General features: G+C 41.5%; 1 protein-coding gene across 2 annotated transcripts; it reads right to left on the bottom strand.

Moving 5' to 3' along the window:
* Positions 1-1,370: 1,370 nt before the first annotated feature.
* per1b (period circadian clock 1b) lies at positions 1,371-16,507 on the bottom strand. 2 transcript variants are annotated; one of them, XM_079257616.1, is made up of 19 exons: positions 16,038-16,507; positions 14,957-15,210; positions 14,658-14,779; positions 14,319-14,520; positions 14,037-14,231; positions 13,206-13,284; positions 12,756-12,862; positions 11,178-11,331; positions 10,590-10,866; positions 10,271-10,379; positions 9,984-10,143; positions 9,785-9,903; positions 9,412-9,558; positions 7,452-7,868; positions 6,463-7,244; positions 6,176-6,368; positions 3,267-3,480; positions 3,010-3,160; positions 1,371-2,906 (listed from the first exon to the last, which is right to left on the bottom strand). In XM_079257616.1, exons 1-19 carry the CDS (start codon positions 16,439-16,441, stop codon positions 2,619-2,621), a joined length of 4,374 nt encoding a protein of 1,457 aa, XP_079113742.1. In that variant the 5' UTR covers positions 16,442-16,507; the 3' UTR covers positions 1,371-2,618. The 2 variants fall into 2 exon arrangements, with proteins under 2 accessions (XP_079113742.1, XP_079113743.1); XM_079257617.1 differs by lacking the exon at positions 9,412-9,558.
* Positions 16,508-17,088: the final 581 nt, after the last annotated feature.

Below are 17,088 nucleotides of genomic sequence, written 5' to 3'. Positions count from 1 at the left end.
TATTAGGAGACAAGGAAAAACTCGGGGTTACTCATTCTGTTCCTAGAAGAGCCGCAATCCAGCAGGTTTTCCATGTTTCCTGCTCCATCACACTTGACTCAAATTAAGAAGTCATTGTGCAGAACTTGATTGGCTTTTAGATACATTTAATCTAATTCACGTGTGTTGAAGCTGGAATACATTGGAAAGCTGCTGGATTATGGCTCTTATAGGACTGGAACGAGTTAACCTGTTCTAACTCAACAGATTATGCCCAGAATCATGACAAGATAGAGTTGCACAGGGGTGTGGTGGTTAGCACCGCGGCCTCAGCAAGCAGGTCCCTGGTTTGAGCCTTTGCTGTGGGGAGAAGACGGTTTGCATGGTTACCCTATGTATGCACGGGTACTCTGTTTTCCGCCCACTGTCCAATGACATGTATGTTAGGTCAGTTGATCACACGAGTGAATTTGAGCGGGAATGGTTGGCTCTATGTTGTGTTTTTATATTTTGTCATTATGTTAAAAAACTCAATCAACATTTAAACTGATTTACATGATTTTCTTTTCTATTTTTTTTAACAATACCTTGAATTAGACCACAAATGTTTATTTCACCTACCAAAAACGTGAGTTTATTGCTAATTAGCTGCTACTTAATAGCTTTAGCTATGTTAACCTGTTAGCATGCAAGCATTAGCTTTTAGCACTAAGCTCTGCCATAGACTTTACAGAGCTGCTGCCACAATGTTTTTTTTTAAAGAAACCTGCACACACAGGCTGACTTTAAGAGACCAATTAAGATTAAATTCCTCACAAAGAATTTGCATAAGTGTAAACTGTTGAGTAAATGATTTAAGAGATGGAAAGAATGAAAAATACACAGACCAAAATAGTAATCAGGCAGGAACCTTAAAGCAGTTTCTAGACTTGAAATATGCTAAATTGTGCATAAAAAATGTCTTGGCACATGAAGATCTCGTTATTGTAAAAATAGATTTTGATTCATGACTAAGCTTTCAGTTTATCAACAACAGCCGTCATATAGTCATGATATGAGCGACACACTTTACAATCATTGCTGTCGTTACAGTAATCATAATGTGCAACAAAAATCTACTTTGCCACTTTGTGTTTGTCTATACGAGGACATGCCTATTGTCTTTTTTAAGCTGCGGTGACCACTTAGGGTTGAAACCACAGTTGAATAGAAGGAGACTGCGGTCAGGTTGGAAAGCAGCTACCCTGGTCTGCTCCCTTTCCACTTCTTTCTGGACACTTCTGTGTTTCCAGGCCAACAGTTGCAACACACCCACCAACAAAAATAGACTTCAAGTAGATGTACAAATCTAACAAAACAAAAACAAATCAGACGCGATGTTTAAAGGCAATTCAAGTCATTTTTATTGTCTTTCTTTTTGTACAAAGAACTTCACAAAAATATTAAGAAACTGTCACAGACGCCACTGACGCCATGAAGCATAGGATATCACATGACCAGAACAGTGCCACAGAGAGGAAGAGAAAGACAGTGACGGTGAGAATAAAGAAAAGATAGTTGTTGCTTTTCCAACTTTTAGGACTTTTTAAAGAGTCTCTATAATAACCTTGTTGCAACCATAAGCAAGCAGTGGGAACACAAACGCTATTCCTCCTCAGAAGGCTTCACAGTTCCTTAGAGTGCTGAACAGTTTTGGGGAAATACTGTGACGCTTGTTTAGAGTCTTTGTTGATTCTCCACGTGAATGCTTAAACTCGAGTGTAATGTTAAAAGCGCAGGTTTGTTTCCTGGTGATTGCCACGATGCCACCGGATCTGTACAAGTAAAGCTGCTGGACCACTGTCTCTCACACACTCTCTGCTCCAGAGACTGTCATATGATTGTTTTGTTTTTTTCTGACACAAATACGTGTTTCATTCTTGATTTTTTTTTTTTTTTTTTTTTTAACATGTTATTTATACAGTGCAGCTACTCTTTTTGGGTATTTATTCTTCATCTTTCTTAGGGGAATTAAAGTATAAAAATATACATGTTTACAAAATTTCTTGGTTCCCACAGTACAACTTCTATGTTAAATTAAAATGACTGTTGTACTTGGGGAAAGATTTTTTTTACCATAAAAAAGGTATTTATTTTTACATTAATTAGGTGGTTTATGGAATCCAGAAACATTCAATAGGGAGATTCACAGATGCGCTGAATTCAGACAAGTAGAGATGAATATTTAAGAGAGGACATAATAATGGAGCTTTTATCTTTCTGCAGCAGTGCCATTTTTGTAACACATTCACCTTAGTCCTCTCTGATTACTTTACAGCTTAAATAAATATGCCTACGAGAACAACAAAAAGGAAAAGAGAGAAAAAGAAAATAATAGTTCACTCTCTAAAACTGAGTGTGTATCCATCTGGTGGTTTCATATGCAAACAACATGCCTGATGTGCTGAGATTAAAGTCAGACTGACCTGTAGGACAATAAATGGCAGTTGTCTGGATTAATGTGCACCTTAATGTTCCAACAAGGCTTGTTTTTCTCACATTGTGTGTTACAAGCACATAAAGTTCTGGAAGGTGCACGTTTTTCCGTGGATCAGCAGAGCAACGGAGGCGAAAACAAGCGTTTTTCCTGGTAAATGTTTTTAAGTCTCTGCTTTTTCTTCCGCAGCTTCTGAGGTCACACCTTGGTCTTCTGCTGCCATGTCTCGGTTGTCGTGTTGTATTTTGGTTTCCGTCTCTTCTACATCTTCCTCCTCGTCTTCATCCTCTGGCGGAGCATCCTCCATGGCAGTCTCTGTGAGGTTTTTGTCAGTCTTTCTAACGTTTTCCTCCTGAGCCTTCAGCACAGTGCACAGCTCCATCTCGTGGATCTCCACGTCGAACGGGGCGGTGGGGGGGACGGAGGGGGGACATTTGCAGCCTGCACAGCCCTGAAACCATCAAAACATACAAACAAACATACAATTCAGTTTTTTTTTTTTCTGTTCAATGACGCATTCTGCTGAAAAGAACGCAGGTTGAAGCTGAGCTTACGGAGATGTTGATGGCTCGCGGCAGGCGTCCTGTACGGATCCAGGGATGAACCTGGCTCAGCTCCTTCTTCTGCTCATCTGTGAAGCGTGGCTGCTGTTTCTGCAGGTTCCTCAAGGCTTCACGATCTTCCCGCAGTACTGTCTCCATGTCCCTGATATTACCAAACAGGAGAGGCAGGGCCAGTGTAAGGTGCAACCCGTCTACTTTCAGCAGAAGAACAACTGAGTTGTATCTGTCAAACCAGTCTGACATATTACCTTATGGGCAGCTGATACGTCATCATGACCTTATCATCTGTGTTGGCCATCAGCAGCCAGATGGGGTCCTGCAGAACACACTTAATAAACTGCTCCTCCCCGCTGCCTCCTCCGGTGCTGCTGCTGCCCCCTGCTGGCTGTTTGCGGGAGAGATCGTTCTCTGATGAGTCGATACTGCCGAAGTACTTGCTGGTGTGGCTGCCCTGGCTGCTGCCTGAACAGACGAGAGGTTGAAATAGTGGTTTAATTGTGGGAAGACGTGTTTACTGATTAGGTTTAGATAGTAAGTTTGAGAGTTTTAAAGATCCAATCACGGACGGGTTTTGGGACGTCAAACCGTAATCTGAATTTGGCATAAAGATTATAGACAGAACCTTTACCCTTTCATGCGCAAATTAATTAAAAAAAAACAATTCAACATTTTTTTAAACACAGTATTTTACCTCTACAGGCATATGCACTGATACCTTCTTGATATGTTGTTTATTAGTGATATTTAGAATTGATCATGATTTATGATTTGTTTTAATGTAATGTATTCGATAAGATATTTATAAAATAATATTTGATCATAATTGTGTAAATCTTCTATAAAATATAGCTGTATTATTTTCTTTTCCTATTTATCGCAAAGGTAAACTGTAGCGTAATTACATTATGTTAAATTATGTCATATATTTATTTATTCTCCAGTGAATGGAAACTAGGGATGCACCGATACTGGTTTTGTATCAATACCTAGCGTGTGTACTTCTTCTTGGTGTTAATAAAAGTGTAAGATGCCACAACCGATACCCAATACTACACTAGTCAAGCCAGCGCAGATGTGTTTGATGACATGCTTTGGACACATTTTAAAAGAAATAAATGCCTTGATTGGTAAAATGTGACATTTTTTGTTACACTAAAAGCGAGATCTTTGTTTCAAAGCCACACATGTATAGTTGTATTTAGGTCAAATGTGTCATATCAAAATAAAACTTGTTGAAATTGTTAGATCTGTAATGTTATTATATTTCTATTGGTGAGGTAACTTCAGAAAGGATGGGCAATTTATTATAACCTAATGAAATCTTACATAGTTATAACAGCAATAATAACCATAGTCACAATAATGTTCACATAAACAGATTTGGTATCGACAAATATCGGTATCGCCAGAGTTTAAAATTTCAGATATCGGTATCGGATCCGAACTCCCAAAAAGTGGATCGGTGCATCCCCAGTGGAAACGTATTGGATGACTCACTAACATCCACTGAAGTGGTTAATTTACAAAAATGCCATCCTCATTCATGAATATGCAAGAAAAAAGCTTGTAAATAAGTGTCCACTCTGTGCATGAATGGGTTAAAAAAACAAAACAAAAATTAAACTCTGCCATTCAAGGGTGTTCGTATTGGTTTGAATCATTTCAGATTTGCTTCATGTGTTTAACGATAGTCTGAGGTAGAGCGCTTTAACTTCAGCAATGTTTTTCAGTCCATTGGAAGTTGGACTGATACCAGATTTGAACAATGCATTTCCGTCTGCTGGAAATGGCAGAAACAAGAGTCAAACTGAAATATTGTATCCAATGTTTTGACAATGGATTTGTTCTATTTCTATGTCATTTTAGAACTTGAAAAATGATTAATCCAATATAATAAACCAAACTATTTTCATATATGCTTCAAAGGTTTCTGTACGTCTCCACTGTTAGTTTGAACTGCTCGTCTTTCTGTGAAGGTCTGCAGGTTAGACGGGCTCCTTGCTTTTATTCTGGTTCCAAGGTTGAGATAAGGACTCAGTCTGCGCTGACTGGGGCAAATACCAGTGTAACACTTTAGTTGTGGTGATGATCAGACATTTCAGATCATTTTTTTAATTGGATTTATCAATTTTTTCTGCAGTGCTTTTTCTGAAATATTTGCCACTAAAAAGAAATGATGTAAGGATCATCAGCAAGGCTGAAATTTGAACTAGAGCAGGGGTGTCACCTCCAGTCCTCGAGGGCCGGTATCCAGCAGGTTTTTGTTGCTGATTCAAATCAAATGCATCCAGCAGCTTCTTGTCAACCTGTTTTTAAGTTTTGGTCAGGTGCGTTGGAGCATGGAGACAACAAAAACCTTCAGGATACCGACCCTCGAGTTTGACACTTGTGAACTACAGTATCACATCTCAATGCAAATGTTTCAGTAAACACTGTGTAAAGCAAGTCTTCACAGATGCTCATCAAGGACTCTCCTTCACAAGAAAAGCACGTTATATCTTTGCTAAAACAAAACCTTTTTGTCACTTTTTGTAATGAAAGAGAAACAGGCTGCGGAGCAAGGAGATAAAAATGTGCCACTCTTGTTCTGTCTAACTAAACAGAAATCACAGAGGGGGGAAAAAAAAAAGTAGGTCCTGGAGAACAACGGATTTTTTATAACGAGGTTATCAGAAACATAATACTAAAGTGATTCAGACAGAAGAAATGTTTACTTTTTTGGGGAAAATGCAGCTAGAATTCAGACATGAACCTCATCCAGAAGCTGCTGTTTCACAGAAGCGATCCAAAATCCCAGTAAGGATGTAAATTTCGTTGCACTTGTTGCAATGACAATAAAGTTTATTCTATTCTATTCTATTCTATTCTAAAAAAGCTCTTAAGTGATAACTAGATGTGTCATTTATTGCAAAAATGCAAAAAACAAAACAAATAAGCTTTGAATCAAATATTAATCTTTGTCTTGCAGTTTTTTTACCACTTGTTTAAATAATCTTCATCAGAAGACTTTTCTTGTGTTTAAAGATGTGATAAATAAAAACTTCCCACATATATAAATACTTAAGGCTTTATAATACTTTCCATGAAAACAGAGATATAAAATGCTTCATTACTGAAACACATCTGTGCTCTAGGTGGTAAAAATGTTTGTACTGACTGGTTCCGCTGGTGCCGGAGGAGCTGCAGCCGTTGGAGCCGGAGCCGGAGCCTGAGCCCGAGGATCTTGTGCCTGATGAGCCTGAACCAGAGGCGGCTGAGCCGGTGCCTGAGCGGGAGTCTTCCTGCAAAAGCAGGTCCAGCAGGTCGCTTGATGTGGACATGGCATCTTGGTTGGATTCATTAGCTTCCCCCTAATGAAGCAAGGTAAACGAGACAACAAAGACGCTGTTAATTAGCTGGATGAAAAAAAAGAGGAAACTTGCTGTACTGAATATTCCTCCTTACATTCTCGTTCTCCTTGGAGGTGTTATCAGAGCTCCGCTGATTAGCTGGGTTCTGCCCGCCAGCTGCACCACCCTGCACAGATGGCGCGGCTTGTTGTGATGCTGCTAGCGCCGTAGCCACCTCTAACCGGTTGCTTGGCGACTCTTCAAGCTGGAGCAAATTCAGAGGGGATGAGCAGCGGGACTGGAAGAGGGGGGAGTCTGCACCATCGCGGTCAGCGGGCGTCTGATTGCAGGACTGCGGGGTGCTGCTACGGGACGGGGCGCACATGGCAGGGGTGGGCATGGGATTGGAAACCGTGGCAATGGGAGCTGGGGGGGGTCCAGGGTAGTTATAATTAGGATTGTAGAAAGGTCCGGGTGTGGGCCCCTGTTGAGACAAGGGTGCTCCCATCTGTGGGAACATGTAGTTTGGCAGAACGAGAGCCATCATGGGAGGTACCATCTGGGTCGGAGGGAAATGTGACGGATCGGGGACGGGTAACGGCTGTGTGAGAGGTGGGTAGACGGGGTAGATTGGAAGCATACCAGAGGTGAAGGGCGCGGAGGGAATGCTAGCTTGGGAGCCGAGAGAAGGCCAGGAGGAGGAGTTTGTGGGCGCTCCAAAAGGCATACTAAGAGGCATGGGAGCTGCGCTGGTTCTGGGGTCCTGGCGACTCCCATTCAGACCCAAAGAGCTGTGTTGGTCAGATGACTCCTGATGCTTGAGCCGCTTACCGCCGCGTCCCCGTCTGTGACCGGTGCTGCCTCCGGCTGCGGGGTAGTCTCGAGAACATCGCACTCCTGAGAGACAGAAGGGGAAGCAGAAGTCATTTAAACATTTTTCCATCATCAAATCATTAAAAAAAATGCAACATCCTCCCGTATTTGTCCCATCCAAAGAAAGAAGTCTGAATTTTAATGCCCTTTAATGTTATGTCTGTTTGCATTCACTTTCGCCACTCTGACCAACGCTCTTATAAACAAGAGGGCACGTAAATGTGTGTGTACCTCGTGACAGAGCAGCCGGAGTGTGGCAGCGCACGGTGGAGGAAGCTGTCTGATCGAACACGCGCAGCTTGCTGAGGTCCTTGAAGCGGTCGAGGAACGCTTGCTCCTCCTGCTGGGTGTGGGCGGACAGCACCTCCTTGGTCAGGCCCAGCCGGCCGCCTCCGCCCCCCACGCTTCCACTCCTACGACTGTCCCTCTCTGGTTGACTGGCTTGAGGGAGAGGGGTGAAAGGAGGTGGAGGAGGGGGCGGGGGAGGAGGAGGAAGAGGAGGGGAAGGGGTGATGGCAACATTAGCGGAAGGTGTTGCACTGCTTGTGGGCGGAGACAGGGTGGTGAAGGGAGGAGCTGTGGTGGTGGTAGGAGTAGGAATAGGAGGAGCAAGGGTGGGAGTTGTAGGAGCGTCTTCCATGACGATGTCTGGGATAAAAGAGGAAGAACAAAAAGGCTGTTAGGGAAAACTAAACAAACAATTCACCAGTTTGTTATGTGATACAGTCTGATCATGTTTCTCCATAAACCCCGGCTCCCTACAAGTAAATATGACACTTGTCTTCTGAATGAGTTCATGGCTGCCACGTTATTTGTAGCTCAAGCAAAGGATTGAGAGAAATAAACCTTTGCTGATTAAAGGAATTTTTTAAAATGTATTTTTTCAGTATAAATGCCAATTTATGCTCAACGCTAAAGATGGTTGGAGAGCATTTTGTCCGTCTTCTTCGTAATTACGTGCGTAACTTGGTCGGCTTTTAGGGTCTTTGTGTATCTGTTCCTGACAGAGTAAATGGAGACGTACCACCAGAAATCGTGGAAGAATGAAAAAGAAGTGTAAAAGCAGCAGTAATATATTTAATCACAGCACAGACCACCATCGCAGTTTACTGCACTGCGTTATCGTGATCACCTCCACCGACAGCGTTTGTTATTCCCTAAAACAAAAGTCGGAACATGAAGGTGGACTCTGAACCCTGTCCGGCCCTCTGGTGGATGCATTTGTTAACAACCATGCTAATGTAAAGAACACACAACAGTGTGATATCAGTGATGTTTGAAATTAAGGTACTTATTTGTGTGTGTAAATAGAGGATAAATGGGCCTCATATCACTTTTTTTTTTTTTTTTTAGACCTGTTTGCGATTTGTCCACCTCTAAGATTTGGCACAGCCTACCTTTTGTCTGACTCAATCTTATGATCAGTGTTTATAGTTTTATTGAATTTTGCTTTGAGAAACCACAGCTTCCAACTTTAAACACCCAGTGATAAATCTAAAAAAAAAAAAAAAAAGACTTAGGTCCTCTAACAAAGCATGCCTGCCTCGTACTCCTGATGAACAGATGGAGTGATATATGAAGAGTCTGTTTAGAGGGACGTTTGCCAACTGATTTCACCAAAATAAGCTGCTACCCAATACCATTTCACAGGGGCACCGTCCTTGTTTTGTGAATTTCCTGAGAAAATCTGACTTATATAGCTGTATTTTCCCCCTATTTGAGAACCTTAAGACTTTGCAGATAGGTTTAACTATGCAAGCGTAAAGACAGATACCAAGAAATTGTAGAATCTCCTTCACTTGTGTTACTGCTACAAGACACCGAAGCACCTTCCAGCCAGAAAAAGTTACATAAGCTTGTTTTAAAAAGACACAAATATAAATAAAAACCACAGTGAATATGTGTGGGCATTACAAAAAGCTGCAAAACCACTAAAACAACCTGAAAACTCCTGGACACACTGAAGTAATGAATAGAAGACCATTTTATCATTAGACACATTAGATATTTCTTGAGATGTTTGAAGAAAAAAAAAAACCTTTCAATTTCTTGCATTGGAAAATAAAGCTTTATAAGTCAAATTACACTTGTTGATAAACAAAAACAAACAAACAAAAAAAAAGGCTTCCAAGGATCTTGGCCGTTTCCCAGTGAGGACCTGCAGAAAGTGTTAAGAGTTGACAGTGCCCACCTGACTCGGGAGGTTTCTTGTCTCCTACATGGACGATGGTGCTGCTGAAGCTACACTGAGACGTAACTGAGGCTACACTCTCTGCCTTCGTAGCCATGGTGAGCGGAGGCAGAGAAGGTGGTTCACCTACGAGGTTAACTGAACCACCTGCAGAGAAATCATTGCCACAATTCAGACACATGAACAACCAGATTTGTTAGTAATCGAGGAAATTTATCAGCCTCAAGAGACAAGATAAGCTTACATTTTGGTCTACACTAGAAGATAAGATCAGATACTGTTTTATACCTTGTGCTTCTAGCTTTCATCATCAACACCTGCTTATTATATATTTTTTTTGTCTTATTTAAAAAAAAAAAAAAAATTCAAGTACCTTTGTTGTTGCCACTAGCATCTGGCTGTTTGTCATCATCAGACGTGGAGGAGGCAGTGCATGAGGACGAGCCACACTTCCTTTTGACAGTATTAGGAATGTTACAGCTCTCCAAGTATCTGTGGAGAAAAACCCTGGATGAGTGGAACGATGGCGTGAAGACGAGCAGATGAAAACGGGCTTCGGCTTGTGCACAAACCTGATGATGCTATCCAAACAGTTGATCTGTTGATAGGAGTATCCAGTAGTGGGCTCCTTCTGCATGAGAGGCGCGGGAACCAAAGTTTTGGGTGGCTGGGTCATGTCTGCTATCAAACCTCTGACTGGGTCACTGGAGATGGCTCTGATGCTTGCTGCGCCTGGATGAAGGAGATGGAAAAACAACGTGAAAAATGCTGACAATTAAACATTTATGACATTTCTGCCTATAACATCACTCCTAAGCACTGATAAAGCAGCTGGGGACCAGTCAACCATTTATCTCACCTGCGTTAGTGTTTTTCCTCGGCAGTGGCCGATTGCGAGACTCGATGAAAACCTGCTGCCCGTTGGTTTTCACCATGTGGACGTCTTTGCAGATCTGCTGGAACGTCATCTGAGAAAACACACGCAGCATTGTTAACACACACACACACACATCACATGGTTAATAAGGACGTTACACCATTTCTGACAACTAGAAGAGGTGAAGGGCAAATATGAGTTTGCAAATGTGGTTAAAAAGATGATTATTGCTGCAGAGTCCTGAGTTTATCATTAAGATTTGTTTTAACTGAGTAGCCTACATGTTGTTGCTCTGACTTACAGGTTTGTGCAAAGTGACCACAGCTGCAGCTTCATCCATGGCCGGGCTGTTGCTGTCGCTGGATGAGGTGGCTGAGGCACTGAGGTGCTGCTGGTGGGAACGGCGAGAGCCCCGCGAGCCACTAGACCCCAGCGAGTTGTAGCCTTGAGAGCTGCCACTGTGCACCGGCTGCGCCAGGAGCCGGTGGATCTGCTCACTCAGCTGGACGATGTCTGGCGTGGTTACCCGACTCTCGTAGCCTTGTGGCGTGGAGAACACGTCCTCATTCAAGGGGCTCCTTGAGACGGGAGACAGGAAAAGGTCCAGATCTATATTAATATTCTATATGTTCACACCTGCTTCATGTCTGTGTAGAGGTTCTGTAATGTTTGCTGATGCTTAAAATCAATACAGCTGACTTCTCTGACCTTTCTGAGGTTTTTAAGTTTCTGCATGTGTGAGTGCACATTGCTCCACCAATGACTCACGCATAACTTTTTTAGCTCCCACTCTGGACACCAGGGTCCTTTTTAAACTCGACTAAAATAAACAGAGCATATCTATTGCTGAACATGCTTTCTTTTCAGGAAAACAGAAAGAAAATCTTACGTTCTGACTTTGTGACGCCCTACAACGAATGCCACCTTCCTGCTCCAGGGGTTGACGAAAGAAGACCAGCTGGTGTCGATGGTCAGATACTCGCCGCTGCGGGCGCACATCCGCAGGGGTGAATAGTCAAATGGCTGCCCTGCAAACTGAAAGACTACGGAGAAAAAGACAATAAAACACGTGAAGATGGAATTATGAAAAAAGCATGGCAAACAAGGAAAGTTCAGTACACACACTACAGTATACTTGCATCTTTTACATAGCTTTAATGGGTTAAAACTATGAGCCGTCTATTGACTCAACAGTGATTTAACCTCGCTTACAAATAGAAAATATGGAATTCTGAATACTTTAAAAGACTCAGGAAAAAGCACTACAAACATGTACAAATCTTCACACACTGTACATACATAGGCTACTATAGGTTAAACTTGGTGCTAGTATAGAAATTAAAAGCTTTTGAATGTGCCTGTGATGTTTGTTGGTTAAAGTGACTGAAATATGCAGCTCACATACAAACACTTTGGTCTGTAAATGAAAGAAAAAAAAAAAAAAAACAACCAGGAAAAGGTCAGGATGGTCTGACTCTCTCAAGCTGATAGACGACAAACTTAGGTAACCGTTTTTTTGAAAGCAATGCATGCAGTGGTGCTGGGTGAGTCATAACATTGACCACGGCTCATGTACTTTGAGCAACGGTGCACTGGTCCATGTAGGAAAAAAATTACTTGCACAAAAAAAATCATGTAGATCCACAAATTATATATTAATACAAAATTTAATGTTATAAAAATGTATAAAAATCTTGCAAAAACTAAAACACACATATAAAGATGTTTTTCTAGATTAGTGCCTCAAGTTGGATTGTAGTTTTCATTACTTCTGAGCAACAGTTTAAATATTTGATCACCATTAATCACATTGTTAGCACAAAATTCAATTATGATCAAAACTGGTGTGTTGTAAGCTTTTTATATTTTTTTCCTCCATATTAAAAAAAAAAAAAATCTTAATTTGACTATTATTAGATTAAAATCAAATATTTATAACACTTAATGCTGTTTGATCTTTTTGTTTTTGTTGACTTTAACTTTGAGACTTTGAGAGTTTCAGTCAAATTTGAGACAGAACTATATCTCCAATGATTTATTACAACTATGTTCCACAGCTCAGCTTTCATAGTTACAGAAATTGGTAATGTCACTAACTAGCCAGTTTGTGGGTATGGTAGATGAATGATGAGTTTGGCTGACAGAAAACCTGTCTTTGTCTTTTGGGCCAAATATATTCTATTCTACGGACATTTGGCAGACGCTTTTATCCAAAGCAACTTACATGTGATAAGTGATCAATTAACCTAACATGCATGTCTAGTGGATGGGAGGAAGTCCCTGGAGAGATACCCACGCATACATCTGTGTGGAGAATATAAAAATTCCACAGAGAAAGGCCAATTTTCAAATCTCCCACCCAGCTGAGGTTGCAGTGCTGACCACTATATAAATATACATTTAATAGATTTACTCTGTATATTTTCACAATATGAAATAAAATGAAGGCACAGCAAAACAAACTCACTCTTCTCATGAATAGCCACCATCATGGCTCTGTCCTCTGGGTGGATGTAGAGCAGGGTGGGGGTTCCCACCAAGTCCTGCGGCAGGTAGCCCAACAGCGGCACTGCCCTGAAAACACACCACATTTACACACACTCAGACAGCCATAAACAATGTGTTATATTACAGAGATGATTATTAGAGTGTATATAATGTAAACAATTAGAAATGTAAGCTTTTTTTTTTTTGTTGCTTTTTTAAAAAAAAAAAAACAAACAAACCAAACAATTAAACTAATACAATACAGGCATCCTTAGGAATCACTGATATTTATGTTTGGCTGCTTAAGAAACAGTAATCTGACTATACCATCTTAGGTCTATTATAATCCATAATATAATCAATTCTCTGACTCAAAAAGCTGCCAAAAGAAGGAAAGATGTAACCATGGTATCAGAGCAAGGACACTAACCTCTCGTCAACTTCTTGAAAGAGGCAGCTGGGAGTGTGACTGGTGGTGAAGATCCTTTTGTCTGGAGGGATGCGAGGAGCTGAAAGCCACATGAAAAAAAATGAATGATGAAAAAAAAAAAAGATGATCAAAAGCTCTGCAGCTGTAGGCTGGCCCATTCGATGAAACAGACAATCTGGATATTTGTTGGAAAGCCATGCAATCTGGCGTGTGTATTATTCACATTTAGAGGAATAGGATGCTCCAGATCGATTAAGTAAAAAAGTCTCTTTCATTGGCATCTTTACCCACCTCTAAAATTCTGTATTTACTTCAGTATTTATGCAGATTCTGCAGCTACTAAAACCAGATTTCCTCCCTCGGTTTCTTCTGCGCTCTCTGTTAGTCACTGAATCATTTCACCCACGTGTCTGTACAAATAAGTGCTGCCAAACCAAACACACACCTTCGGGGAAAGAAAAACGGTGCTAAAAATTTAGCCGCCGTTCATTAAATCCGCCTAAATTATCTTCAGTTAGCAGATTTGTGACAACAAAGGCATAGTAAGGAGTTAATCTCATTATGAGCACTGATCGATATCTTTGTTCTGTCTGTGAGACCGCAGACGTGTCGCTACTCAGTTCAAGGAATAGTTAGATTTAAAGATTTCTGTTGAAGGCTGCTGTTTATGTGAGCTCCTTTTATCTGACGGTGGTTCTGATGTCCACTGTAACCAGTTTACAGAGCTATCAAGAACATATTCTACCCTGCCGCTACCAGTTTGATTCACACGGAGGAAAAAAAGACAACAACAATAAAATTAGCACAAAATAAGAAGTTGAAATCAAATACCCTCATATCCAGAGTGGACCCTCTCCGCGATGAGCAGGCAGCAGGGCTGCGGCTCTGCAGCATCTGAGTCTCTGAGGGTCAGCTGGTAGGGCGTCAGACGAAAGGGGTAGTAGCGCATCTCACCCCCCTGTGCCCGGTTGGCACTGATCCGACAGAACATGGACTTCTCCTGAGTGCAGTCAACAGGAGGAGAGGCTGAGGAGAGAGCAGAGTCAGTCAGCTAGATGTGAATGCATACTGCTTATCTATCTTTTCTTTAAGTTTCAGTGAGCGTCAGCTAACCTGAGCCAATGCAGGAGGCCCAGGGGGGCAGGCGGCAGGGGGCTGTGCTGCTGTAGAAGGTGCTGACATCCTGCGGTGCCAAAAGCTCAGAAAACATGGTTCCCTGGAGACACTCGGGTTTGCAGCGCAGCAGGGACGATCCCTGGGGTGACACATACACGACCTTCCCCGACAAGAATGACACCGCCATAGAGAATGTGTCCTGAAGGAAGGTGAGAGGGAAGTTAAAGGGAGTCCACTACACTGCCCAGCTATCCGACAAGGACATCTCATCTGGAGACACAGTCTGCTTTTGTCTGTAACTTCACATTCTCAGGTAGACAACGGTTATATACTTACAGTGTTTTTGAGGGTGTATTCTGACGTTATATTGTCCAGCTCCTCAATTGTGAAGGTAGACAAGTCCAGGCTGCAGCCATGACACTCCTCCACACTCCACTGGTGATAATACTCCTTGTTGGCTGCAAAGATTTCAAATTTCACTGTCAGGCTCTTCTTATAAAAACAGACTGCATTACATAACTAAGCATATACTGTATTATTCATACAAATTTATGGCAACAGCTCATATCTAAATAAACTTTTTTCTTGGTTGTGTCAGTATTGTAATAAAAGAAAAAAAAAAAAGCAGCCCTTACCTCGGACTTGTCTGACACATTGAAGAGCGTATTTTAGAGCACTTAGAGTGCTGGAGTGGCCTTTGGCTTTGCGCTCAGCAGGCAGGCGCACTTTCAGTTCTTTGATGGCCTTCATCAACTCTTTTTGTGTCTGCAGCCTCGCCGACTGGTCGCTGCTGCATCCAGAAGTAGAAGGGGGGTCGTGCTCTGAACCAGCTGACAGCAGGCTGTAGGCCAGAGAGCTACTGGGTGGAGACAGACTCTGGGAGTTGGAGCTGGGGAAGGAGGAAAAATTAAATCTTTTGTTGAAGCATGTGCATAAGTTTGTATAAAATACTCCATGACATCAGAGAGGATAAAATACACAATAAACAACATGCATTTCTATTAATCTACTTAGAATAACTGCAGCAGGCAGCAGCTTCATTTGCTGATGCTTGTTCAAAACATCCTCACAAAACTTATATTTATTGTTTTTTGTTGAATTTGAACTCCTAACAAGAACTGAGAATACTTCGCACAACTCAACCACAACTACTTAGTAATAAACAAGAGAAATTTTTGGTTTTGATTTTATTGATACGTTAAAATTGGCTGAGCTCAAGTTGTAAAAGCTAGAATTGTGTGTCTTTGTGCATCACAGTTAATGGGGTTTTAGCAGATGTAGACAAAACATCACGGAACAGTAAACTTTGGCCTCATGGTTGCCAAAGCCATTTATGTAATGTGTTGGCTTAATTTAACTGTTCTACATATTGAGTACAGAACCTCTCTATGATGTTATATAAGTACATAACAATTAAATACCTGTCAATAAATTACTTGGAAAGATGAAAAAAATAAAAATAAAACCTAATGTGCAGCTTTACAATGGCTGAGAGAAAACATCAAACCAAAGCAGAAAGTTGCAAGCAAGCTGCCTGCCATGAATAATCAAAGTCTCAATCTACATTTATTGTCTTCGTCTACAATTTAAAGTATATACACTTATAAAGGTCAAAACAAGAAATTGTCACAATGACAATTTTAAGGCCTGAAACATCTGTCAACAAAACAACTCACATGCATCTCTTCAGAGTAAAGGGTGAACTTGTCCTCTTACCTCTTGTTGCTCTCTGTGGTCTCCAACATCACGCCAGAGTCCTTGCCATTTGATGAGCTGTGACTATGGGAGCTACGTGAGGACTGGTGTCCACGAGACCTGTTCTCCCGCTCAATCCTACCCTCACTTTCCCTCTCTCCAGAATCATTTCCACTTGACAGTCCGTCCATGTCGTCCGAGTTAGGCCCCCTTTGGTCTCCAGATCTGGACCCTCCCTCGGGTGATGAACCCCCTCCGGCTCCGCTGCCTTGGTCCTGAGCAGTGACATCGGTGCAAGGTTGAGCTCCACTCGTTTTCTGAGCATTTAACTCTTGTGACTCAGACTCCTGGTCTTTCTTGTCAGCCCCTGCCACTCGCCCCCGAGTGCTGCTGCTGGGCGTTGACGTGGAGCTGTCATAACTCATACTAGTGTAGGATTAGGTTCAAACAAACTGATGAGAGCAACTCGAATTTAGGTGGGGCTATGTAAAAACAAGATGACCATAGTTGGTGGTAAAAGAAAAAAAAAAGCAAACAAAACAAATAAAATCCACGAAAAACAGAGGAATTAGATTTAGTTGTAAAAGTCTTTGGATGTAAAGCCCTCTCTGGAGTGCAGACAGTAAAAAAAAAAAAAAAACCTTAAAACTCACAAAAAGGGTTAAGTCTCTAACAGCAAAGATGTTATTTTCAGTGGTCTTGAGAAAAAGTGTCACTCAGTGTACTGTAGACGAGATGAATTCCTTGTTATGAAACAGTCTTGGCATAAGTGCTCCAACAGACGGAGTGAGAACTGGAGAGGCAGAGTGAGAAAAACAGCTCTTGGTGAAACCAAAAAACATTCACTTCACTTTGCCTCCTCAGAGATGTGTAGCTCAGACTGCTAAAGGCCACCTGAAATGAAAAAGACACAAAAAGAAAAGCAGCACTATTAGGATTGTAAAACACTTGCAATAGTTTCACCAGTACCTCCCAAGGTCTACCGCTTTTAAAACACACATAAAAAAAAAAAAAGAAGTTATAATGTTGGCCTCCAAAACACATTCGAACATGGCCATGAAAGCATTTCATG

The sequence above is a fragment of the Telmatherina bonti genome (genome assembly GCF_933228915.1).
Source record: "Telmatherina bonti genome assembly, chromosome: 18".
Lineage (NCBI taxonomy): Eukaryota > Metazoa > Chordata > Actinopteri > Atheriniformes > Telmatherinidae > Telmatherina > Telmatherina bonti.
This window is presented reverse-complemented; position numbering and strand designations above follow the sequence as displayed.